General features: G+C 47.2%; 2 protein-coding genes across 3 annotated transcripts; one reads left to right on the plus strand and one right to left on the minus strand.

The window, feature by feature from the left end:
* Window positions 1–330: 330 nt before the first annotated feature.
* On the plus strand, window positions 331–15,607 carry APCDD1L (APC down-regulated 1 like). Its single transcript, XM_026042014.1, has 4 exons — window positions 331–367; window positions 10,688–10,817; window positions 11,388–11,937; window positions 13,773–15,607. Exons 1-4 carry the CDS (start codon window positions 331–333, stop codon window positions 14,535–14,537), a joined length of 1,482 nt encoding a protein of 493 aa, XP_025897799.1. The 3' UTR covers window positions 14,538–15,607.
* A 2,632-nt stretch (window positions 15,608–18,239) lies between these two features.
* OCSTAMP (osteoclast stimulatory transmembrane protein) lies at window positions 18,240–21,153 on the minus strand. 2 transcript variants are annotated; one of them, XM_026042114.1, is made up of 4 exons: window positions 20,927–21,153; window positions 20,023–20,065; window positions 19,027–19,919; window positions 18,240–18,757 (listed from the first exon to the last, which is right to left on the minus strand). In XM_026042114.1, the coding sequence occupies exons 3-4, from the start codon at window positions 19,888–19,890 to the stop codon at window positions 18,371–18,373; spliced, it is 1,251 nt and encodes a 416-aa protein (XP_025897899.1). In that variant the 5' UTR covers window positions 19,891–19,919; window positions 20,023–20,065; window positions 20,927–21,153; the 3' UTR covers window positions 18,240–18,370. The 2 variants fall into 2 exon arrangements, with proteins under 2 accessions (XP_025897899.1, XP_025897898.1); XM_026042113.1 differs by having other exon boundaries at window positions 19,027–20,065.
* Between the last annotated feature and the right edge of the window lie 3,295 nt (window positions 21,154–24,448).

Consider the following 24,448-nt stretch of genomic DNA (forward strand, 5'->3'; position numbering starts at 1 on the left):
CCTCGCGGCTGAGCCGGGCCGGGCCGCGCTGAGCCGGGCCGGGCCGGGCCGGGCGGCGGGGGCTGCCCGAGGGCCAGCCGCGGAGTCTCCACCTCCTCTGGCAGCGGGGACCTGTAGCTGCCAAGCTCCGCTAAAACTCTCGGCCGTCGCAGGGGGGACACGCACATCGCAGCGCAGGCGGCTTGGGCGCGCTTCTTTCTATCTATTTATTTTGTTTTTACAGTTTTCTCCCTTCTCTAATATATTTTCTGTTTTCCGCCTCCCCGCTGAGCGCCGCGCTCTGCCCCGCGCCCCTCGCTGCGCCAGCTCCGCCGCCGCGCAGCGCCCGCCATGGCCCGGCGCTGGTGGCTCGCAGCGCTGCTCCTAGGTAGGTGACAGCCCCGGGAGGTGCGGGGGACAGCGGGTGGTGGGCGCAAAGACCCCCGCCGTGAGCTCCCGCCGCCTCCCTCCGCTCCGGAGCGTGCATGGAAACGGCGCAGAGGGTGCCTGGAGACTGCAAGGAGGGTGCAAGGAGTTTGCAAAGAGAGTGCAAGGAAGGAGTGACTGGAAATTGTCTGGAGGGTGCCCGGAGGGTGCCGGGGATTGTGCGGAGGGTGCATGGAAATTGCGCGGAGGGTGCATGGAAATTGCGTGGAGACTGTCTGGAAAGTGCATGGAAGTTGCAAGGAGCGTCCAAGGAGATGGGTGCAAGGAAAGTGCAAGAAAGCTGCAAGGAGAGTGCGTGGAAATTGCCCGGAGGGTGCCCGGAGGGTGCCCTAAAATTGCAAAGAGGGCTGCAAGGAGGATGTGTGGAAGTTGCAAAGAGATGAGTGCAAAGGCGGCTGCAAGGAGGGTGCRTGCAAGTAAGGCGGAGGTTGCTCGGCGGGGCCGGGGTGCCCGCGGCTCCGGTTTCTGGCTCCGTGTCCGGCCCCGCGCCCGCCGAGAGCCCCGTGTCCGCGGGGGCCGCGGCTGCGGGGCCCGTCTCGGAGCCTCCGGCGGTGCCGGGGGAAAGGCTGCAGGKTCCCGGCGGGGACGGAGGCGGTCGTGCTAGGGAAAAGGCAGAGGGATTTATGGTCAGGGCAGAAAGCAGCGGCCGAGAGACTCCCAATGCTTGGGTTTCCTTAGGGAATGCCTGGCTGAGAGGTTCCCCTTGCTGGGACAGCAAGGAAATGCGAGGCAGAGCCTTGGCTGAGCCTCCGCAGTGCTGAGAGCAGGAGCAGGTGGGGAGGATGCTCCTGAGGCCACCTGCACACTGGACAGCCATACACCTTTCTCTGCTGCGATTGRCCCTTCTCTCACTTATTTTACTCATACGAACTTTGAGGAAGAGAAGGATCATCCTGATCCACCTCTCGGGCTGTGAGGTCCTTGCTACAGGACTGTACGCTGGAACTGCGGGGGGTATTTGCATTAAGAGGAAAGAGCAGGCTGCAGCGTGTAATCCATATGCATTTCTATAGGGTTAGTTCTCAGTGCTCCTGCAGGGTCTTTGCCATATGTTGTTTCCCACATGTAAGATTTGGACAGGTTGCAAAATACGTACCCTCCTTCCCTTATATTTGCTCAAGTTGCTGTGCTCAGAGATGTTAAACTGCATTACATAAGATTACTCACTTCTAATTTGAAATCTGTTTTCTAAAATCCTCGTATGCCTTATTTTTAGTCCAATATAATTTAAATCCCATGCTTGCTTCATCTCTTGTCAGTGACAGAATTCCCATTGAATGCAGTAAAAAAAGTAGGACCTTAAAACACACATTTAGCTAGTTAAGTCAGATCCAGAACTCAGGAAAATCAAGGCAGATTTGCCAGGGACTTCACTGCAAGCAGCTTTATCGTTATGTACCTTTTGCCTAACCCCAAGCATCAGTGTGACACTCGTGCATAATTAGTAGTAAAAGCACTTTACCTCGGTAACTGAATCTGGTTTTGGAGCCTCCTTCAGCAAAGAACCGCTCATTCTTGGAGAAGCCCTCAGAGACTTGCTAAGTTTTTACCTAGGGTTTCATTAAAGTCTTTGCATTCCACTTACACCACACTGATATTTTTCATGGGTAGCTTCTCCTAGATGATTTTAACATAAAAGATCTATTCTTGCATTCAGAGTTTATTTTTAAGTTTGAAAATTATGGTGCTGAGGTAAGATAAAATCAGCAGTTGCATTCAGTGATGAGATTAGGAAGAGCAGCTCATGAATGATACTACTAAATTAACTATAGATTTGTGGGTATGTATTTACACATCCATTAATGTATTTACTAATAAATTGAGATCAATGTCGTCAGCACAAATAGTTATTTGGGGCATTGTTACTTAGCTAATTCACTTGTAACTCCTTGCTATTTTTTGTTATTCATTTATTAAACTAGCCAAAAAAATCAACAACTAATGCATTACGCTGGATCCTCTGATTTGGCTCTATTTGTTCTTCCCATAATTACAGATTAGCCTTTCTACAAAGTATATGGAGATAGATAAAGACAGGACTGAGATGTAAAAACAGCGCAAGTGAAAAAAATACAGTGTGGTTTCTATATTTTCCCCACAAGCACAAATTGTTGAGTAAGGAGATTTTCAAAAGCCAGAAATTGCTCTGAAGAAAACCAAAGCTGGAATCCAATGCTAAGGGAGGTTGCATCTGGCAGAACAAAGYTTGGAAAGAGATTTTGCTTCCAGTGGGATCCTGTGCTTCCCCACAACAGAGTGTATGTCGTCTATAAAGACAACGCTTTCATGCATGAGATAAAATCAGCGCTAAAAGCAACCTCAGACTGAGGAAGCACCTTTGCGGGGCTATTAAACAACTCCCCTGGCTTTATGCTTGCTTGTTAAGGAGGCTCAGGCTACGCAAACGAGGATTGCTAGCTTTGTGATTGTAAGACAAGACATCTCGGATTTARTGATACCACAACAGTGACAGGCACAAAGCAATGATTTTAATGTGTAACCCATCTTCAGGAGGCTGAGAATTCTGCCAGAAATTGAAAATGTAATTCATAGTGCAGCTCCATCTCTAGTATATTGTGCAAGATCTGACGGTTTAGTAATCTGCCAGCTGCTTTTATCTATCTATCTATCTATCTATCTATCTATCTATCTATCTATCTATCTATTCTGTAGGTCTTGTGCATCAAGCTGCAATATTAGGAAATTTAGGATGTATTAGGATAAAAATGCTGATGTCCTCTTGAAATGTCACAGCTCCAGATTGTTAAGTGATAAGTGAGTTGAAATATATATATGTATACAGATTTTTTTGTGCTTTATCAGGGTGATTGTGTGATAATAATATCCTTCATGCTGATGTTTTCTCATAGCATATTAGATCGTCGCAGTTGGACGGGAGCTGGAGCTGAGAAAGCCGCAGTGGAGCTCAGCTCCTGTGACACTGCTGGGTAGATGTTTGGATCAGTTCGAACTCTCTCTGTTTCTTTATGCTGGGGATGATGGTACGACAGTCGTCACAAGTGTCACCACTGAGGGAGCAAAGAGATTTGAACCAGTGAGAGATTTGTGACGTCTTGGCCTTGCCCAGTAGGGTGGCAGAGATCCCTCAAAAAGGAGCTTTCACCCTGTGTTTTAGCTCAATTTATACACTATGCTCCCCAGAGAAAATAAAAAAAGGATTCGCCGTGTTTGCACTCTTACTAAACCTGTGGTGCTGGATACTGGCAGGTTTTGACATTTAAACATCTTGTTTTCCCCTCTGTTAATACAAAAACACAATGGTGCTTTATTTTTAAAGCTTTCCAGAAGAGCCTTTTCACAGGAAAAAAAAATCCCAATTAGATTCATTCAAAAAGACCAAAGAAAATATAAAGGGCAGCAAAGTTTTGTGGCAAAAAAATCGCAAACTTCTGTTAATTCTGAGGAGTGCAAGTCCCGTTATTAGATTATGCAGCCTGTAGGTTGAATGTCAACTTTGATTTTGGCATCTGTCGGCAATGTTAAGAGAACTGGAACACATCAAAACTTGGCTCATGTTGACAGGCAAAACAGTAGGGTGAAATTTCAGGCTATCTCGAAACCACACCCCGACCCCAAAACACATGTTCCGAGTAACTCCAGTTCTGTGCTTCAGCTGAACAAGTAACCTTTCTCTGCGGTTGCTCGAGATGCTGAGCTGAATCTGTGTGTTTCTGGTGCGGTTGTGGATCGAGTTACCACTTTCTAGGGGACTTTTTTTATTGAGGATATCGTCTGCAAGGACTCTCTTGATTGCCCTTCTGATCCATTGCTCCTGGGCTTTGCAGGAGCCAAGTAGCTGCCTCGGACTTTAAATGTGATTGGCTCCTTTAGATGTGATTTTTATGATTGTAACCCAAATCCCTGCAGCAGTGCCAGGTGCAAACCTAGGTAGGAGCTAGAGGGAGAAGGATAGTTCTTGCTTCGTAAGGGTTATCATCCCCGACTTGGGTTTTCAGCAGTGTTTAAGTGTTAGCTCTGCTGGGATGTGCTGGGGTTAGGAGCTGCATCGATACCCATGCACAGCGCGGGCCCTGAGCACTTCTGTACCTCCTGAGCACCTGAGCACTTCTGTACCTCCGACTTCGCTGCCCATGGCTCCGTCCAGCAGCAAACCCGCACACCCAGCACAGGTTTCCCCCCTTCACTCATCCCTGTTATTCACGTTGACGCCGTATTTACAGGCAATCATCGTGTCCATCTCACCTCAGCTGCCACTCAGGCCGTGCGCACCAGGCACYTTCCATCCTCCTGGCTACAGCCCCATCCCTCACACCCCTCGTCACATTTTGGTGTTCTGCCCTCAGCCCCAATCATCCCCACTGTTCATTTTGCCTTGGGCAAATGTTGTATTTATGTTACTRTCCTGTGGTGGGTGGTCCTCTCGGTGCTCGCGGTCTCTGCGAGTGATTCAGATGTTTGAAATGAGGTTGGCATTTCGTAGCCAAGCCATTGCCTGATGACCAGTTCCGCTCTTCAAAGCACTCCAGGAAAAAATATGCTTAGCCATCACTATTAAAAATGGCCATGATAGCTGCTAATAAAGTGTCTCTGGGCAGAGGTTAGAGGGAATTGCCAAAACTGCACGGGTGCTCTATGTATCTGAAATGACGGTGTGCCATTAATTTCAAAACCATGTGCAGTATTTTCTAATGAGTTTCCATCTCTTCTAAATTAAGGAAGATAGACGTAATGTTTCCCATTTGGTAAGAATATAAATTCCGGTTAGAACCTTTTAACTGAATCATGATTACTGTTCAGCCCTGGCCTGAGTTGGTTTGCTTTGGTTTTTGAAGGGAATTCCSTCCCCTCAAGTCTTCTCACCAGTCTCTCATCAACTAGATATCCAGGAGATGAAAGATGATCTCGTGGTATCCTGTGGCATGATTTCTTCTTCATTGTTTTTCTGCTTCAACTAAGAAAACTACTCGTTTGCTTCTTTAAGGTGAACTGCCACAGAGGGTGATTTTAACAAGCTGCTTTATTACAACATTGTTTTATTACAACATGGTTTCTCCAGAAGAAGATGTTGGAGGTGTAGGAGTCAATGTCTTCCTCCTCGCCTTCCTCACCACAGCGCCCGTCTATCTTGCCCCACATTCCTGCTGCTGTTTAATCCATAGGCATAATCCTGCGTCCCAGGGGTGACAGGAATTTCCCTGCAGGACGCGAGGCTGAATAAGGGGCTCAGGAAATGCTCTCGCTCCTGTGTGGCCTGTCTTGAGTCGAGGCAGCTGGCATGGATTAGGAGGAGCAGCTTTAGTGAAACTGAAGTGTCTTGGCTGACAGGAGTCAGACTGGTGACGGAAAGAGCGGGGTTTCACCAAGTAGGGTGGCCATGTGTGATGGGTGACTTGAGCCTGGCCAATCTGTTTTCTCCACTTTGTTGGGACTGTAGCTTTTGACTGAAGTCAAGTGCCCACCACAGTGCAGCAAAGCCAATTTTGATTAAAACATCCAGGTTTTGCTGCGGTGTTGCTTTCATGCTACCAAGTCACCAGTCATTGCTAGCAAAGCTCTGGTGGGATGGGATTCCTGGACTTGCTGCTTTCAGGATTGAAAAAAAAAAAGTGATTCTGTGATTGCAGAGACAAAATATGAACTTTTCTGTAAAAAAGCTTGATAGTCAACCCACCATAGGTGCTTCGCTGTTTAATTCTGGATGTGAGATAGATCACACGATGACCACAGCTTCAGAAGAAAGCTAGAGTAAAACCATGCAACACAATGTCTGCACTTCCTTTCCAGTATGCCCGAAGCTACATGGTGAAAGGATGTTTTGAAAAGTTCTTATGTAGATCCCGGACTCCCTGGGAATTTCCAGTCAGCTGAGTTCCCTCCTAGGGCTTGCAGACTTTCATATACGGTTGCTCTCCRCTGTGCATGGAAAGCTCAGGGCGATGCTCAGCAATGATAGCTACCATATGTAATACATTGCTTGCTCTCGTTGAAAGAATAACTTAGAAACACCCAGTGAATTCAGGGCACTTTGCAAATAGCATGGACTAGCATCAGACTGGGGGAACAGCTATATGCAATTATACCCGTTTTACGGACAAATAACAGAAGGGATGAATAATAGAAATACTTTTTCAAAAGCCAAATAGTGCTGCAATGAAAGAGCTGGCATCTTCCCTCTGCCACTGGGCCACACTCTGGCTTCGATTCAGGGAGGCATTACTAATCAGGAAAAATGCTCATGTACTGGCTTAATTTCAAGCGCATGCTTAAGTTTCAGTGAAACCAATTATAGTTAAGCTTCTGCTTAAGTGCTGTCCTGAACTGGCTTCAGCCTGCAGATAGGCAAAATGTAAAGCTGTGCTGTGATGCAGTTCCCCGCCGTAGTGGATTATATTTAAGTTTTATAACTTTATAATATTACAAAATAAAATATATCTCTTCATGCAAAGTTGTTCCCCTGGAAATTATTTATTCTGAGTGAATTAATGCATGATTAGCTTAATCTCAACATGGAGGCAAGAGAAATGGACTTGCTAAATACAAACACTTTCTTTGCTTTTGAAAGAGTGCTTTTTTCCTGTGGAGGCTAACCCAGAATCCATTCTGCATGCTCTCAGGAGACAAGAATGCCAAAGAAAGGCTACTTTGCTCCATTAATGAAGYCTCTGTGTTTAAGTATAATTCACTTATGCAGAGTATATTGATATGTTCCTTATCGTCCATTTCATTCCAGTCTGAACATTCCTCGCAAAATATCAAAGGTTTTATGTCATCTCTAAATGAAGAAATATGTAATGCTCCATGACTTCAGGCACTGATCTTATCCCTGAAAATGGGTGACTAACTGAAACATTAGAATTATAAATGGAAATAATAAATTCTGGCCATAGGAGGCCAAAACATGTACGAGATTAAGCGGTCAGGCCTTGGAGAAGGGCTGATGCACAGTAACCCATTTGGTACAAACTGTAATGTATGCAATGTATGCAATTTCTCCTCTATTTATAACGAAGCAGATGTGTGACTCAACATTGCTTTTTTCCAAAGTCAATCTGCTTGGAAGAACATAAACAAGATTTGTTTCCAGGAAGGCATTTTACAGTGTTTCTGTCATGGCTGGCATTTTTTTTTTCCTTTTAAAAGTGAGAAATGGGTCTAAACCTGGAGCCATGCAGTTGCGTAGCACAACCCCAGGGGTAGGTTCTCATTTTCAGACCTGGCCACTCCCTCAATCTTTCACCTTAAATAGGCAGGAATTTCCAGGTCCACCTGCCTCTCATTTGATGCYCTGAGTCTGGTTTTTCTAGAAGCTGCTTGTCCAAGCGAGTGCACGAGGTATTTGATGAATACTTGTCACTGCTGCTGTCCCTGAGCTTGCTGCCGTCCCGGGCGATGGCAGCGGCAGCCGCCGTCCCRGGTTGCTGGCACTGCTGATGCCTCGTGCAACCCTGTTGCTTGGAGACTTGGGGCTGGTATTTTGGATGCAACATTCACTGGAAAGCTGGAAAAAAAGTCCTGTTTTGTCTAACTGCTGGAATGAGGAGCTCTCTGGAAACGCTTGTGGTTCATCAATACAGACAGATGGATAACGAGAGAAAGAGATCGCAGTTGGGAGGGTTTTTTTTTTAGATTATTCTGTAGTGAATGTTTTAGCCTTGGAAGAAAAATTGTACAAAAGTCCTTCCCCTTCCATACAATAATTCTAAAAAGCAATTCTTTTTTGCATTTTGTGTGGCTCTTCAAGTAAAAATGTGCCCTAATTATAGATTTTTCATCTGTAACTGAACGAGGCTGAAACGATGCTTGAAACTGGTGGGACCAGGCTGGAGTATTTAAGAGAGAAGAGCAGCAAAGAATTTGGACACGGGCCAATAACTCATGGTTTGAGGATGTGTCCAGCTTGATGTGTTCTGTTCAGCTAAGTAAGACAAAATCCCTAGGAATTCCCATCATGTCAAATATTTATATGCTGGATTTTTCCTCTCCCTCTTTTTCTTTTGCTCATGGACTTTTATACTGATTATAAAAATTGCCATTTTCTATTGAGCGTGTTAAAATCTTGTGATAATGCTGCCAAAGTGTCTGTGCTCTAAAATAATGTAGACTTTGAGTGGTTTTGCCAAAAGTAGCAATAAGGGTTCATTCAAATCTTGAAGCTTCCTGTGCAATAAGCAGCACAGGCAGAAATACAGTGCAGCTCGCAAGCCCAGAGCTGGGCTATATTCTGTGAGGTTATTTCACTATATCTGTAGATTAACTGCACTGACACCTCGAAGGTCCTTCTGCAGTTATGAGCAAGAGCAAATTTAGCTCTTTTATTCTGCTACTTCTAATACAGAGCTATTTTTTATTCTGCAGCGTACAGTAGGATAATTACTTCATGCATACTTGTAGCATTTGGATTCCCCTTTAATTGAAGGTTCTTAACAAACTTTTTCAGCAATTAGGTTGAGTGACCRGACAGAACCTGGCTTAGTTGTAGCTCAATAAAGAAATACATGGGAGAAAGGGCTGTATTCCTGAGTCACAGAGCAAAGCAATGAGCCAGGGTGAGCACACGGAGCTTGTTCCTGCTGGAGCATCCCCRGAGCAGGCTGAGCAGATCTGCAGTTGCTGGATGAAATGCTGAGCTAAGAGCAAAGGGTTTTGACATTCAATCTTGTCCCGTTTTATGTGGGAACTCWAAGGACCTCCATTGCAGGAAGCACTGGTGCTGGCTGTCGCTGCTCAGCCTATTAAGCCCTTGAAGATGATGAAAACAGTGAGTCAAGTCCAAGGAGACCCTTTAGCATTAATAAYGTGCTGTTCCACCTAGTCTGTGCACTGTGGCGCAAGGTGAGGTAACAGAAAACCCAGGCCCAGTTTCACTGGCCGCTGGGCAGGTAGGCTGCCTTTTGTCACACTCTTCTGCTCTCTGCGGCTCCATTCCCATGTGCTTTTCTTTTGAGTCGGGTTGCAGTTTCAGGGCTCCRAAATGGACATAGGGACATAGTTTCAGAGGTCCTGCCCGGGATAGTTCAAGAAGAAAATCCTATCTGGATACATCCTATCCTGCCGCTTTTCAGAAGAGACAGTGGGAGGTTTAAACCACTGCATGGTGCATGCAAATGTTCAGCATCCTCAGTTTGTGGGAAAGGAATATATATATATTTATACGTTAAACACTGCACTTGATAGGCAGGCTGACCATGGGCAGGTAGTGAATGAAAGTTGGCCTCAAAATTTCCAGCGCTCAACTAGGTAACTTACAGAGCACGCGAAGCRCAAGCGAGCCCAGCTGGGCTGGGAAAGCCAGGGCCACCTGTGCTGGACTGGATCAGCACCCGGTTCGGCAGCGGTGGCTTCGCCACATGGGACATCATACAAGAGCCAGGGGGTCCCCGGGGCCTCAGGAGTTCCACTGAGGGTCCCTTTCTTGCTSTTGTAGAGAGGCAAAGCCCAACTTTCTTCTCAAGCAAGCTCAGGCTGAACGGAACAGAAGTTTGCTAAGTAAAGAGTGAATAACACATATATAAAAACATATGTACATATATATACACATATATATGTGCATGCAAAGGTCTTCAGGATTTAGCCGAGTGTTCACACATTCCCTAAGCCAATAACATCCGTTGTTATGGGAAATGAGGTAAGTGACAGAATTACTGTCCTTATGGCAGCGACATGCAAGGCTCGCGTTCCCATGCCGTAATTCCCTGCTCCAATCACCGCTTCCACAATAGCTTGAGAGGGAGAAGGGGAACAAAGAGCCCTCAGTTTTGTTTGAAGAGTTCATCTGAAATAGAGCTGGGTTCSGCAGAAACTCGAATTAAAGAGCAGTAAAACAAGTATTCTGCCTGCCTGCCTAACACCTTGCTGCTTAGTTGACCYGTTTTGGGTTTCACGCTCTGAGCAGGTCTCTGGGCTACGTGTTGCTCCAGCGTGGGGGTTGAGGCGTTTTCTGTGTCTGCAATGTGAGCAGGAGAGCTCTCGGCAGCACCTGCCTGCAGGTACCTGCAGCTCTGTGCAGTGTGTCCAGCACGCTGCATCCTGCGTGCACAGCTGTGATGCAAGGTGTGAACCTCCTGTGGGAGCCTGGCTGGGGTTGCTGCACGGGGAAACCCTGCTGCAGAGCTGGCCGGGGCCCTGCAGAGCGCCACGCAGGGCTGCTGCGGCCGCAGGGGCTTTGCCGCAGCAGGGTCCCCACGCGGGTGCGCAGGCTCAGGGCGCAGCGGGGCCGGGGAGGTGCGGGGAGCYGGGCAGCCCGCGCGCCTGACCCGCGCTCCGCCCGTGTCGCCCGCAGCGTGCGCGGCCGCGGAGGCGCCGCTGCGCTGGGAGCCGCGGTGCCGGCAGCGGCTCCGCCACCTGCAGGACGGCGCCAGGATCGCGGCGCGGCTGCCGCCCCGCCTCGACGGCCACTGGGTCTCCACCGGGTAAGGCACCCGCGGCTCCCCCTCCCCGCCCCCCAGGGCACGGGGCACCCCTGGGTGAGCCACCTCCCCCCCCCGGCATCCTCTGGGCACCCCTCGGTCCCATCTCCAGGGTATYCCTGTGCAGACCAGCCCCAAGCATCCTCTGGGCACTGCTGCTGCATCCCTGAATAAGGTCCGTGCAGGCACCCCCTGAGCACTCCAGTACACACCCCAGGCACCCAGCACCCCGAGAAGCCACCCCAGGGGCACCAATGAACTTCCCAAAGGAAGCAGAGAGGTGAGCAGGAGCCCATCCCTGTCCTCCGACACCCTTCCAGCCTCTGCTTCCAGAGCCCCCTTGTTTCCCTGCCAATCCCAAGGTACGAAGTGTCAAATACCCACCGCAAAGCCCTGCATGGCAGCATCACATTTTGCAGGTCAGTGCYGAGCTCAGTGCCAGGGGCTGCTGCCACCTGCACCCACCCTCATCCTGGTCCCCAGGCTCCCCCAGGGCTGGTGGGGCAGGSGGGTCCATGCAGGGGAAGGCAGGTGCCACTGTCACACCACTGAGGACACTGCCTTGGTCCCCAGGTGCGAGGTGCGGCCGGGYCCCGAGTTCCTCACCAGGTCCTACCTCTTCTACTCCAACCGCCTCTTCAAGGCCCACCAGTTCTACTACTGGGACCCATCGTGCCGTGAGCCCTCCTACTCCCTGGTCATCAAGGGCAAGGTGCGCCTGCGCCAGGCCTCCTGGATCACGCGCGGCGCCACCGAGGCTGACTACCACCTGCACAAGGTGGGCATCGTCTTCCACAGCCGGCGCGCCATGCGGGAGGTTGCCGCCTGGGTCAACGGGACATCGGGGCCAGGCTGCAGTGGCTTCCTGCCCGCGGGGCGCAGCTGGGCGCCCGGAGCGCTCTATGAGGTGCTGAGCGCCAAGACGGAGCGTGACTGCACGGCCGCGCTGGGCTTTGCCATGCACGAGCTAAGCCTGGTGCGCGTGGAGCAGCACTACCAGGCGCTGCCGCGGCCCGGCGGGCGCCTCGTGGAGGAGCTCTACCTGGGGGACATCCACACCGAGTGGCGTGAGAGGCTCCACTACCGGCCCACCGGCTACCAGCAACCTCTGCAGAACGCTCTGGTAAGAGGCAGACTTTTTTTTTTTCTGCAGGTGATAACGATGCCTTTGTTTTAAAAATGATTTTTTTTTTATGGGGACCCAATTGCCAAGAGAAGTGTAGCTCACCTCTAGGATGCAGAGCCTGCAGCGAGGTCAGTGAAGCCCAGGGCACAGAGCTGCGCGCTCAGATGTCTCGCATCCCTCTCGCTATGGATTTCTTCGTCATGTTCTGCAGATTGAGGAAAAGTGAGGAAGCAGCATCTCCCATTAAATCTTTGTTTTCCAATGTAAAGGCATTAGAAGAGGAAGCAGTCCYGAATACAATTGCACTGTTATGCAGAAATCAGGCTTTCATTTTGGCATATATGAAACAGAGTAAGAGACTTGGTTGCTTTTTAGCTTTTTTCTTCTGCCAACACTCTGATTTATTTCCAGAAAAACTTTGTTTTGTTTGAATCTTAATTGATCAACTCAGAAATAACTGAGTGAGATGGGGTGAGAAACCTCTCTGAACATTGCCAGAGGGAACTGAATGAAATGGAAAAGCCCTTTTTTTGGAGGCAGCTTTGGGGTAACATTTCCCTGTACCCTGAGCTGCACCAGCTGACCCCTGAAAGAGCAAAAGGAAAATGCAGAGTGACACCTCTCCCCTTCAAAGTAGCGTTCTCAGATTGGCTAAACTTGTGTTATCTTGGGCCAAAACCATATATCTGAGCAAAACCAGATGGTAAACATAAATACTTTAAAAAGTTAATTTAAAAGCAAACCCAAAGATACCAGAATTCACTCTCTGGATCCAGCACTGTAATTAATCAGCTAACAGCTCTCCAGCGTACCAGCACATGATGTCACCACTTGGCGATAAATAGCAGCTGCCAAACATTAGAAGTAAMTTCACACGACTGGTTTAAGCAAGTAGGATTTTTGGCTTCATGGCAATGGTGATAATTTTATTGGGCAGAAGGTTTTTGTTTTGTTTTGATTACTCGGCTAATTGCTGCTTGCTTGCACCGGTAAGAAAGCTACACGGCTACGTTAAGAATTATTTTTTTAGTGCACTTTAAGAAAATACCACTCTTATTCCCCTAAATCTGTATCTGTTTTAAGGAAACCCATTCTCCCCAAATTACCTTTCATTATCAAAGAATTTCCTGCCCAAGGAGAACATATATATTTGCCAAGTTCTGGGATTATTTAGCAGCACTGTATTGTGTACTGTCAGCACTCATTAGCGTGACAGTAGCAGTAAAACAAGCTGAAAATGACTAAATTATAGTAGACTCCAATCAACTTGCATGTAAATTACCCACCCAGCAGTTAACTACTGAGTTACTTAACATTGCTGCGTATGACAGTTCAGTCAAGATTAGCTCTTATTCTGGAAAACGATAGTGTTCAAACCCTGGTTATTTGAAAATAAATCAGTTGTGATACATGAAATATATATAAAAAAAGACCTTATCTAGACAAAAAAAATAGAAAATCTTGTGGCGCGTGAAGAGCTGTGGGACTGGCCTGGCTCAGCACAGTGCAGAGCCCAGGCAGGGAACCAGGACAGAACCTGGTTGGGATCGGTTCTGCAGGCAGTTTTTCCCTCTCCCCTCACAGGGATGTGTGTCCTGGTGCTCACACAAGCCCCCTGCCCCATCCCACTGCATCCCCGCCACAGGGCCTGGGCAGCTCCTTCTCTTGCTTCATCTGCTTGGATGCCTAGGGCTATGTTCATTGCAGATGAAAGCTCTGATGCATGAAAGGGATGTTCTGAGGCTTTTAAAATAACTTATAGGTGGATATGCAAAAAAAAAAAAAAAAGTTATTTTAAAAGTTATTTTAATACTATTTTTTGCCTTCCCCAGCACCACGTGCATCCTTGCCCAGCCTGCGGGATTATATACAGAGCTGATGAACACCATCCACCCATCCTACCTGTGCGAGCAGAGCTGCCCATGCAGCTGAGCGGCAGCTGGGTGAGCACCCACTGCGAGGTCCGGCCCGCCGTGCTTTTCCTCACCAGATACTTCATATTTCATGGGAGCAATCACACCTGGGAAGGTTATTATTACCACTACTCCGACCCGCTGTGCAAGCAGCCGACTTTCACCATCTACGCRTCTGGGCGTTACACTCAAGGCATCCCCTCCTCCAAAGTGAGGGGTGGCACCGAACTGGCTTTTAAGGTCACCCAGGCTCGGGTGACACCGATGGACCAGGTGACAGTGATGATGCTCAACTCCTCGGAGCCGGGAAGCTGCGGGCTCACAAACTCCTGGCACGCTGGGATGGAGCAGGATATAACACCCACAAATGGATGTTTGGCTTTGGGCATCAAGCTGCCGCACACAGAGTATGAACTTTTCAAAACAGAGCAAGACGCCAGAGACCRCAGCTTGCTGTTCATCGGCGAAAGGCCCACGGATGGATCCAGCCCCGACCGGCCGGACAAGCGACCCACGTCGTATCAAGCACCTCTCATTCAGTGCGCTGGGGCCTCCGAGGAGTTCTCTGAATATATTAGTCTGAAATACTTGGGAAAGCCGGATGCTAGTGGGAATGGAGCACTAAAACCTTTGCCTGTGGCCTTTTTGTTGTTTATAGCACTGCAATTTTTGAGATGGGACTAGCTCTCTATTCAGGTACAGCACAGAATTCACATAGTCCTGGTGCTAGGATGATTTTATATCCTTCAAGTGATCACATCTGGAATAAGTTTTACTTAGATTTGAAAACATTCAAAAGAAAAGAAAAAGAAAAAAAAAAAAAAATGAACAAAGCCAAGAAGATAAGCCTGACTATATACTGTTTGTCCTATGGCTTTATCACCTAATCTTCCCTCTTCTTTGCCTACAAATCTAATGTAGTGACATGGATGCATTGTACATTGCAATAGATAATTTAGCAATAAGAGAGAAAAAGAGCTACAACCAGTTACAATTGCTGCTTTGAACTTTTGACGCTCCTAAGATATAATCAAGAGCTTGATTCAGATGCAATTCAAACATCCAAAGTGTTGGCTGCTGACTTTCTTTGAGGTTAAGGTCCCTCCCATTCTACTCATTGCTGTTCTTGCAAATTTAGATCTATAGCATCAGTCAGCAAGAGAGTCAGCAAATGGTCTAGATAAGGGCACTCTCAATCATTCCTTACTCAGTTTACAGACTTTTCCTGCAGTTTTCATGTATATGTATACATTGGTGCAACACACAGTTTTCCATCTAGTTATATGAAAAAAAAAAAAAAAAAGTGCTCCCTGGACAAACTGCTGGGCCTGGCCATGATCAGATTAGAAGCTGCATTAAATGAAAGAGGCCACTGTGTCCATCTGCTCCCAGCTTGCAGCATCACATAGCTGCAGGCACTGCGTCCATGTTGCGTTATTCTGCCTTTCCCCTCCCTCGTACTGTCATCTGCTTTGGGAACGTGGCAGCAGCCACCACGTTCCTGCTGCCCCTGTGCAGCCAGCCAAGGACCACCAGGCAGTCGGGGCTCCTGCTCATCCTGTATCTCCTGGTACCAAGGATCCCTTCAATGCAAACCTTCTCAGGCTGTGTATTTTCACTGCWTCCCCTTTAGTAAATGTTCTGGCTCTAATCTAGCTCCCAATCCAGCCACATTCATGTAAAGATGTTTCATAAATTTGCCGCTGGTGAACAAGGCATTGAGGAAATACTCTAAGTGCATCAGGTCATGCTGGTTTGTAGGAACAGGAAGGACAAAGGAAGAAATTATATTCCCCTGTCTGCTGCAGCTAAGAAGCATATAACTTACTTGGAGAAGACCTCCTCTGAGAAGCTAAATCCTCTCCAAATAAGCCTACATATCTTACTTGCAAAGGATATTTTGTTAAACCAGCTATGTAATAGCTACCTTCTTAATTCTGTATTTACAAACTTGCAGCTTGTACTTACCTAATTTATGGGTTTTATAACAGATTTTGGGGGGATGTACATGAACAAATATTTCAAATGAGATGCTTATTAAATACATAATGTTGTGATATAAACGTTGTCAGCATATTCACACGTTCCAGGCATGGTAAAATAGTAGTCATGCACAGAAACATTTATGCTTCTAAGAGGATATGCTAGAAGGCCAAGCTTGGCCAACTCACCTTAGCAATTAACCGAAGGAAACAATTCTGCAGGCGATAGGTCAGCAACAAAGTCAGTCTCCCACCTCCTGGTCTTCTTTCTTCACTCACCATAGTGAAAACTTTTGCAAGTAAAGCACTCATGCAACACATCTGCCATTGCTAAGAGCTGCTGTGTTTTGTTGCCTGCTATTGTGTGAAAATCCACAGCCAAACATTTAAAGAACTGGAAGTGATTCCAGTTCCAAAAGAACTGGAAGCGATTCTAAACCACCCTCTGCACTAATCTCCTTTGTGACCTTRACAGTGGGTGCTTTACCCTGGCAAAACCAACAAAAAATCTGCTAATTTGGAGGACACCCAAAAGGTCCCCTCTTCCTGTGGCTTCAGAAATAAACAGGGAACGCAAAGATGTCCATGTTACCATGAACAGGATTCCACAGTAACCAACTTACAGTTGTGTGGTTAATTTATCGTTACCCGACACAACCAAGAAAAAAATGTTAATGGTACATATCTAACAGTGCATTAGGAAAAAMACAGACCTAGGGCATAAGCATCAAACATGAAAACTCATTAAAACTGTCCACTGAATTCAGCTATAAAATAACCATATACTTCTTTTTTTCCCTCTTGGCTTCAGGGCAGTAAACAAACACTTTTTAACACTGGTAGGCTTTGCACAGACATCTCTCCATTTCCTTTCCCCAAACTTGTGTTGCCTTCGACATGTTCAACCATGGCACAAAATGAGCTCTGGGCACTTAGAGCAGTTTCCTGCAACACCAGCTGGAGTTTAGGATGTTTTTGCAAAGCAAATCAGTGTTACCATTGCAGACTGTTGCTCCATCTTACCCCAATATAAGCTAGGCAAAATTTACATTTAAAATCTTTACACTCGGTTCTTTATCCTGACACAGGTAGTGAGCTTTCTCTCTAGGGTCTCCAGCTCAAAACCCACTGTTCTTCCCTCGTCACYCGCAGGCCTGGGTTCCTACAGGCACCCTGAGTGCCAGGAACATCCAGAAATGCCTGTTGGGAAGAGACATCGAGGAGCAGCAGCTCCTGGAGCCGAGGACGCTGTGGYGAGGCCTGGTCAGGCCTGGTCACGCACTGCTGTAGCCCGGCGTCCATGTTCTTTCTCAGACCCCAACACCTCCTCACTCAACTCTGTACAACCCATGTTGTGCTTGAAGATCAAGTGTTTCCCAGAACRGGGAGGGAAGGAAGCGCAGCCGTGGGCTGCTGCCACGTACCCACTGCTAAGGGTGGAAGCCAGCATGTGGCAATCGATGAGGAAGCCCTGGGAGCAGCTGGGAAAAAACCTCACCCAGCTCTTCCGTTCTTGCTCTCTTTGCAAGAAGAAGCTGCAGTGGGAAGTCTTCATGCAAGAAAATTTGACGGTGATTCGGCCAAGCCCACGCCTATTGCAAAACCAGGCCACCGGGCCACTGCTCTTGGGCTCAGCCTGTCCCCTCACATGGCAAGTCACTGGCCCGGTCCCAAGAAGGCCGGGCCTTGGGAACCGGCCCCAGCTACAACTCCATTGTGCAACAACGCGACTGCGGGACACTCACCAGTGGGTGACCTGTGACACTCTCACATTTGCCACAGTTTCCCAAATTCGGCTTTTCCTCAGAAAAGCAGGGCTGAGGGTTAAGTGGTAAAATGCCAACGAGTCTTTCACATCCATTTTTCCCTCAGATTCATCCATTATCTGTCGAAGCTCTGCACAGACACCATGGCCTCAAGCTATGCCACTCCAACAAAAATTAATGAGCATTGATATCCCTGTGCTATTCAGGCCTTACCTACTGATTCCCAGTGCCAGGAAAGCCATGCACAGGATCTGCCCCTACTGCTCATAGTGGTCTTTTCCAGTGGGCTGAAAATGCTCTTTCTTTGGTGGATGAACTGTCTACTAAGGACTATTAAACACATAGGTTTCATTCACAGAAATCCAAAGAAACTAACTTGAGAAGATAACTTGAGAGAAAGAGAAATGTGTACTTCCTCGGGCAGGAATTTGATGGGGAAGATAAATGAACCATTTCCCCTCAGCCAGCTCCCACATATTTCCCTTTTAGCATTGCCTAAGGCTGTGGTTATCTTCCATATCTTACAAATTCTCTCTACTACCTTCCCCACCATTCCCAGCACAACTGACTCCAGGCCTTAAAGATTTTTTTAAAAAAAGCACATAAAGCCCATTTTTATCAAATAAACATAAAAATGCAATAGCTCAAAGCAATAGTTGTTTTTTTTTAAAGCAAATATTTTTCCCAGCTTCCAAACACTTAGCCTCTGGAATATAAACTGGTCAGGAGAAGGCAGTGACATAATCCCATCCCAGAAGCCTGAGCCCAGCTACTGCCCAGAAGCCTCAGACAATCCTTGGATTTCTAAAAGTGCTCTTAGTTTCTCACAGTTTTTCTCCTCCTCGTACTTCCTGGACAGCTTGTTGTAGAGGTAGTGTGCTCGCTTCTCCTCCTGGCTCTCGAAGAAGGAGGCTGCAATTTTTCTGCACGAGCGGTGGGCATAGGTTTCCAGAAACACCGTGGTATAGATGATGCAGTAGAGCAGCCCAACAACAAGAACCACAGAGTCATTGGGAGGCCTTGGTGGGTTGATCCTGCAATGGGCAGAGCTGAAGTGCAGATTATGATGGTAGCTTTTTTCGAAGTCCTGAATTGATGATTCTGCACAAAAATTGCAGAAAAGTTTCTGGAGAAAGGGTAGGATCCTTATTTTTGCCTGAAATGAAAAGAGTAAAAGCTTAAACAAAATATGAACAAAATAAATAGGTTACCACACACACAAATTGCACTGATGTGCTTCAGATTACCAAGAGTAATAGCATGTTGTTAACGTGCTGAATACTTGACACGGTGAACCCCAAACCTAGCTGATCTTCTTCTGATGTTACAGTGATTTACAGTGATCACAAAAGGTGCATTAGTAGCTACACGTTTCAAACTCACAACCCCTAGACCATGAGCTGGACAAGGGAACCTGGCACTTACGTTGTATTTGATGTTGAGAGTCACGGGCACCACTGAGAACTGAGCCACGTTCCTCACCGCAGTGTCTGCCATGCGAAATGCGAAGTGGTCCATTGCTATGATGACCAGCATGAGCATCAAGACCACGGTAAGGAACACCATCTGCGTGAGGCAGAGCATCACTTCCTCCCGGGACAGCTTTGGGCCTGTTGGCCGAAGGAAACATTTGGATGAACCTGTCAGCAGATGAGTTGCTTTTCTGGCCATGGATAAATGCTCCAGTTTCTTGGTGATGTAGAAATTGTCAAAGCGAAGGTTGGTGAGATAGTTTTTCAAATACCAGGTGGACTCAAAGCAGAGATAGAGCACAGAGAAGCCAGCAACTAATCTGTTCCCTGCTTGTATTGAGGCTCTTACCAGTCCCTCAACTGCCAGAAAGTTTTTTCTAATTTTCTCACCAGCAAGATGCATTTGCTGGTTAATCAAGGTGCTGTTAGTAAGTAGTGCAAATTTAAAGTGTCCATTCCTAGGCCGCAAAGCACTAATATCAGCTGTTTGGATTACATCTCCAAGCTCCCACGATGCCTCTCCTAGGAGAGCTGTTGAGTTCAAAAGGCTCTCCGAGGAATTTTTGCAGATGCATTCAATAACCTGCAGTATGACTTTAATGTTACTTATAGTGTTTGGTGTTACATTAACTGCCACAATCATGATGCAGGTAGACAAGAGAAGCTTCCGACCTTGTTTTGTACCTAAAGTAGGCATGATGATGCTGAAGGCACAACGGGCAGGGTGCACCAAGAAAAGGGTCAGTAGAAGGAGCAGACTGAAGGAAATGGCAATCGCAGTAGAGAGATATTGTGAATACTCCAGGGAAGCAAACATCCAGTTGTAAAAGAGGCCTCCTACCACCACTGTAATGCAGAAACACTGTAGAAATAAAGCCCACAACTCTCTGGTATTTGCTGGGACGGGCTTTGAGTAAATTGACCATAGATCTAGCATGGTCCTGTGTACCTTAGGGAGCACAAAGTCTTCACAGTAGACACAGAGTCTCAACCTGTACAAAGAAGAGGTAACTGGATGTTAATACAGAAAACACTGCAATGCGCTCACTAGGGACCTTCAACACAGTCTCTCTACGAGCCTTTATAACTTCCTTCTCCAAAKGCCTCTGGTTTCCCTCTAACTCCATCCTAAACTGAACAGCTAGGTTCAAGATCTTCCCTGGAAGAATGCAGGACAGGAAAGTTCARGGTGTTTCTGGAAAGGTTAAATACCAACTACAGTGCAACTGCTGCAGTTCTCATCGTCTCCAGCTCTATAATTGCAGGGTGCTCAATGAATGAGAGGAGATAGAGCAGCAGTTCCCAACCTCCAATCAGGCTAAAAACATCAGGGAGCACAAAGGTGACAAATACAGAACTGATCAGAGAAAAATATTMTTTTCACAATGATTTTCCAATGACAGAGAAGACCCCAAGGGTAAGTAATTGGCCAGGGAAGACAGGATATGTTACATAGATACTTAAATGTCTAATGAAAATAAACATTTGGGAAGGAATATAATTTCTCAGGCCTTGGGTCTGAAGAGACCCTCTTAAGGAGCAGAAAACCTGGGGTGAGGGACAGACCCTTCCTGCATTTTTGGTTTCATTTTTCTCTCCTCTGCACAATCTAAAACCTCTCTCATAGCCTGTGGGTCTGACTACTGCCAGGGAGAAGGCACAGGGTGAAACCCAGCCAAGCAATCACCATCTCCCCAGAGGGAGAATTCTGTCTAGTAAATTCAGATCTAGCCAATTCATTTACTGCATGTTTTTTTTTTTCTAGAAAGAAAATGAAATGAATAAAAAAAAACCCCAAGCAGCACAACAGTTATCAAGACAGAGCAGCAGAGATTAAAGTAGACACTACATACCAAGGTGCAGAAAGGTGCACCAGTCTTGCTCGTACCCCCTCCATGCTCCTTGTTGCACTCAGAGGATCTTGGACACAGCTGTGACTCCCAGAAGAGAAAATTGAGGCAGTTATCATGCAAAATCCCAGACTCAAAAAAGAAGCATTTTAAAGGAATCTAGATCAGCAAAGGCAGGTAACTCCAGAAAGAAGTGCAGAACCTGAAGAAATACCCCAGTGCCAGGACAAGACAGGGATGCACCACCCTGCTCAGACCTCACACCCCTTCATGCCTGAGTGTAGTTAGAGGCAAGGCCGATTTTTGTGACACAGCTGAAGAAAATCAGTCAGTGACTGACAGACTGACTAACACAGAACAAGCATCACATGAGGGCTGGGGTGTTGCTGTCACCTATTGGGAAATACAGCATCTCCTCCCAGCTGACTCTTCCTCACTGTCCGCTGCAAGCTGTCCTGGTGCAGCTGTGTGCCCATGTATGGCACTTGCAAACCATTCCAAGTGCTCCTCATTCTGTATTGCCTCTTTAGGTGCAACCGGGGTCCTTCCTCCTGTCTAATTCAAGAAGATTTATAAATAATGAGGGATCCTGGCTCAGACCTTTTRTGTCCGCAGGCAGCCTTGTGCGTAGCTGCCCAAGAGCCTGTGCTGGGGCTGTCTCCTGCACTAGGTGTGCAGGCACAGACTGCCCTGAAGGACACAACTGCACACCGGAGCCTTTCACTGTTCCCTATTCCGAGAAAACCCACTGCAGGGCAGGACCACCACACAGCCATTGGGTGCTTTCCTTTCCTGGGAGCTGTGGCCACTGGAGGGTGTCACGGCCAGTGGCAACTCGCTCCTGCAGCCGGCCAGGCTTGCTGACCATGGTGCACAGAGCAGAGCCTTCCCCAGGGTGGGAACCCACAGGCTGCAGGACATACCCGGGACATTCGCAGGCTCCCTGGGCGGGAGAGGCCGAAGGGCAGGTGGCGGGAGATGAGCCTGGGAGCAGATGTGTCTGCTTCCCGCAACCACTCTGGCCCTTGCTGCTCCTGCCATGCAGGGACAGAAATCCGTCCGCATGGAGGTGCGGGACGCAGGTGTGAACGGGACACGCTGGGCTGCTCCGGCTGCCAGCAGGAGCTGCCACAGCAGCGCAAGGCTGACTGTTATTTATCCACCCGAGGCGCCCGCTAGCTGCTGAGTTAGACGTGCAGGCTGCACACCCCGTCAGCATGATGAGGGTTTTCCGAGTTTGCAGCATCCTCTGGCAACGAGGAAATGAAGTTAGTGAGGCAGCTCTTCCTAACCCATGACTTGGGCACAGCCAGAAATATTATATATGTAGTTAAACGTGAATTTTCCTTCTGGCTTGACTTAGAAGTTGCTCTCTRTTAGGAGGGATATGAGGAGAGGTTAAGTGTTGAATAATCTTCTTTTTAGACCCCCAATGGATAATATGCAAATGAGGTGTCAATGCCTACCATTTCCCGGGACATAATGACAAAGATTACAGAACTAAATATATATCTATGTATATATGCATAGGTTTATGTATATATAAATATGTGTATATAACTTGGGGGCAGGACACACGCGCACAGGATTATGCATCTCTGTGAGGCAACTGTGACATCTTGTGGTCAGATGCTGCTAAACTACTTCAAGGTCTGTGTTCATCTGAGCTCATAAATTATTGAGGTCCGTGGGAGACCTTTAAGGAGCCTCGAGGACATGGAGGAGACATGGAACCACTGGTGGGTCAGTGATGAGTCCATGTCCCTGTTCCCCCACAAAGGCACCGGGATGTCATGGCCGCTCTGTGTCCCCAAAGTGTCCTGGCTGGCTCCCAGGTGACAGCAAGGGGCTTTGCTTTCTTTCCAAACTCTGTGCAGGCAGCTATAGTTGTCCTTCTCAGGCATCCCCAATTTAGATTTTCAGTGCTATGGTAGCACAGAGACCCATGAGCCTGGGAAGCAGCTAACAGGGAGCTTTGAGACTTGATGTAAATGTATGAAGAAGGTAGAAGGTTTAATCTGTTTAATCATGGCTTCTGTTCACACTGAACAGGTAGTGACAGACCTTGCATAAACCAGGACACAGGTTTTAAACACATCTCTGCCCTTTAGGCTGCAGTTTGCTTGGGACAGGTCCCAAGGCAATCACAGCAGAGTGTCTTGCCAAAACACCTACAAGATCAACCCACAGCAACAGGGTAACCATGGCAGGGTGGTGAGGAGGGTGCAAGGGGATGCCAGGCATAGGAGGGGATGTTTTACAGGCAGGGTTGGATATGCGAATTATACGGCTTCAGAAGAGGACTGGGTAAATTAGATGAATAAAGGTATAAAGTAATATGGCTGAAGGCTGAAGATATTTCTCCRGGACAACATCACCCCCACTGCTGATCATGTTGCTCTGCAAGCCAAGAAATTTGAGAGTGAGGGAATGCTCAGCCTTTTAGCGAGGATGGGCTGCTCCTTAACAACCACATGCGAATGAACAACTTAGGGTGATGCAGAGTCAGGTTGTGTCATCTCTGATTTCTACTGCAGAAATACAAAAAAAAAAAAAAATTACCATTCCATCAATAACTGCAGTAAGGGACCCAGAAACATCTAAGCTGTAACAGCTTAATTTACCCTATCCTGCTGCACACACATTTGTTTCAGGGTGCTTTGCCTTTTAACCTTGACCTTGTTGCACTGCTGCTGGCTGCAAGCAGATTGTGCACAGCCCAGAAGTGGTGGCATCACTGTGCTGGAGGCAATTGTTATTGTGGTGCATTACTCACCGTGGTGAAAATCCAGATAGAAAAGTTTCTACTGTATCTCTGAACAAGCTTAAAGTAACTTTAATATTAGTTTCAGAGATAAGAAATACRATGGAATGCTTTACTGTAAATAAAACCAGAATGGTAATACTGCAAGCATCTCAGAAAGATATGCAGATTTTTCTTCCCAGATTGGACGGGAAACTTCAAAGGGGTAAAGCAGAGAGATTCTGGAAGTTGAATTGTAATGTGTGAGTGGCATTTCCTGTTAATTAAAATTCAAAGCAGGCTGCTAATGTGAATGGCTTTTGTGTYGATTGTTGGATTTTTACATTCCTAAGAAAGGGTGCACAGGCAGGCAAAGTTCCTCTCAACTAATGTTTCCTAAATTGCAGAAGGTTAATACAGCATTTGAAATGCCTTTTCCTGAGGATTTTCATATTTCTAGTTGCATCACAGGAGTTTCAAGAATAATGGGTGGGGTAGGAGGGTAACTCACCATAAAGACCTTCTTTTGGTGGTTAGTACTTACAGCAGCAAATGTAATTAAACCGAATTTATGCACATCAGCCCACTCTGGAGCTCCAGAAATACTAAACCTTAAAGATTACTGTTTAAAAAAAAAAAAGCAAGGATGCCAGAAGAGTCCTGCTCTCACAGATGCCTGGATCCAAAAAGAAAGCAGGGTTGGATAATGCCACAATACTCATCGGACCTTAGAGCAGCTTCTTCAGGGAGCGCCTGGGAAACGCAGCCAGCATCGTGCTATG

This window comes from Nothoprocta perdicaria, unplaced genomic scaffold (assembly GCF_003342845.1).
Source record: "Nothoprocta perdicaria isolate Ctin4 unplaced genomic scaffold, notPer1 scaffold_3, whole genome shotgun sequence".
In the NCBI taxonomy this organism is placed as follows: domain Eukaryota; kingdom Metazoa; phylum Chordata; class Aves; order Tinamiformes; family Tinamidae; genus Nothoprocta; species Nothoprocta perdicaria.

What these genes read in the sequence shown, in the direction of transcription:
- OCSTAMP (XM_026042113.1), bottom strand. Translation starts at nt 21,042, where the DNA reads ATGATAACTGCCTCAATTTTCTCTTCTGGGAGTCACAGCTGTGTCCAA. An exon ending in GTGCACCTTTCTGCACCTTG is followed by an intron (nt 20,066 to 20,926) that starts GTATGTAGTGTC and finishes TTCTTTGTACAG; the next exon opens with GTTGAGACTCTGTGTCTACT. An exon ending in CTCTCAACATCAAATACAAC is followed by an intron (nt 18,758 to 19,026) that starts GTAAGTGCCAGG and finishes TTTTCATTTCAG; the next exon opens with GCAAAAATAAGGATCCTACC.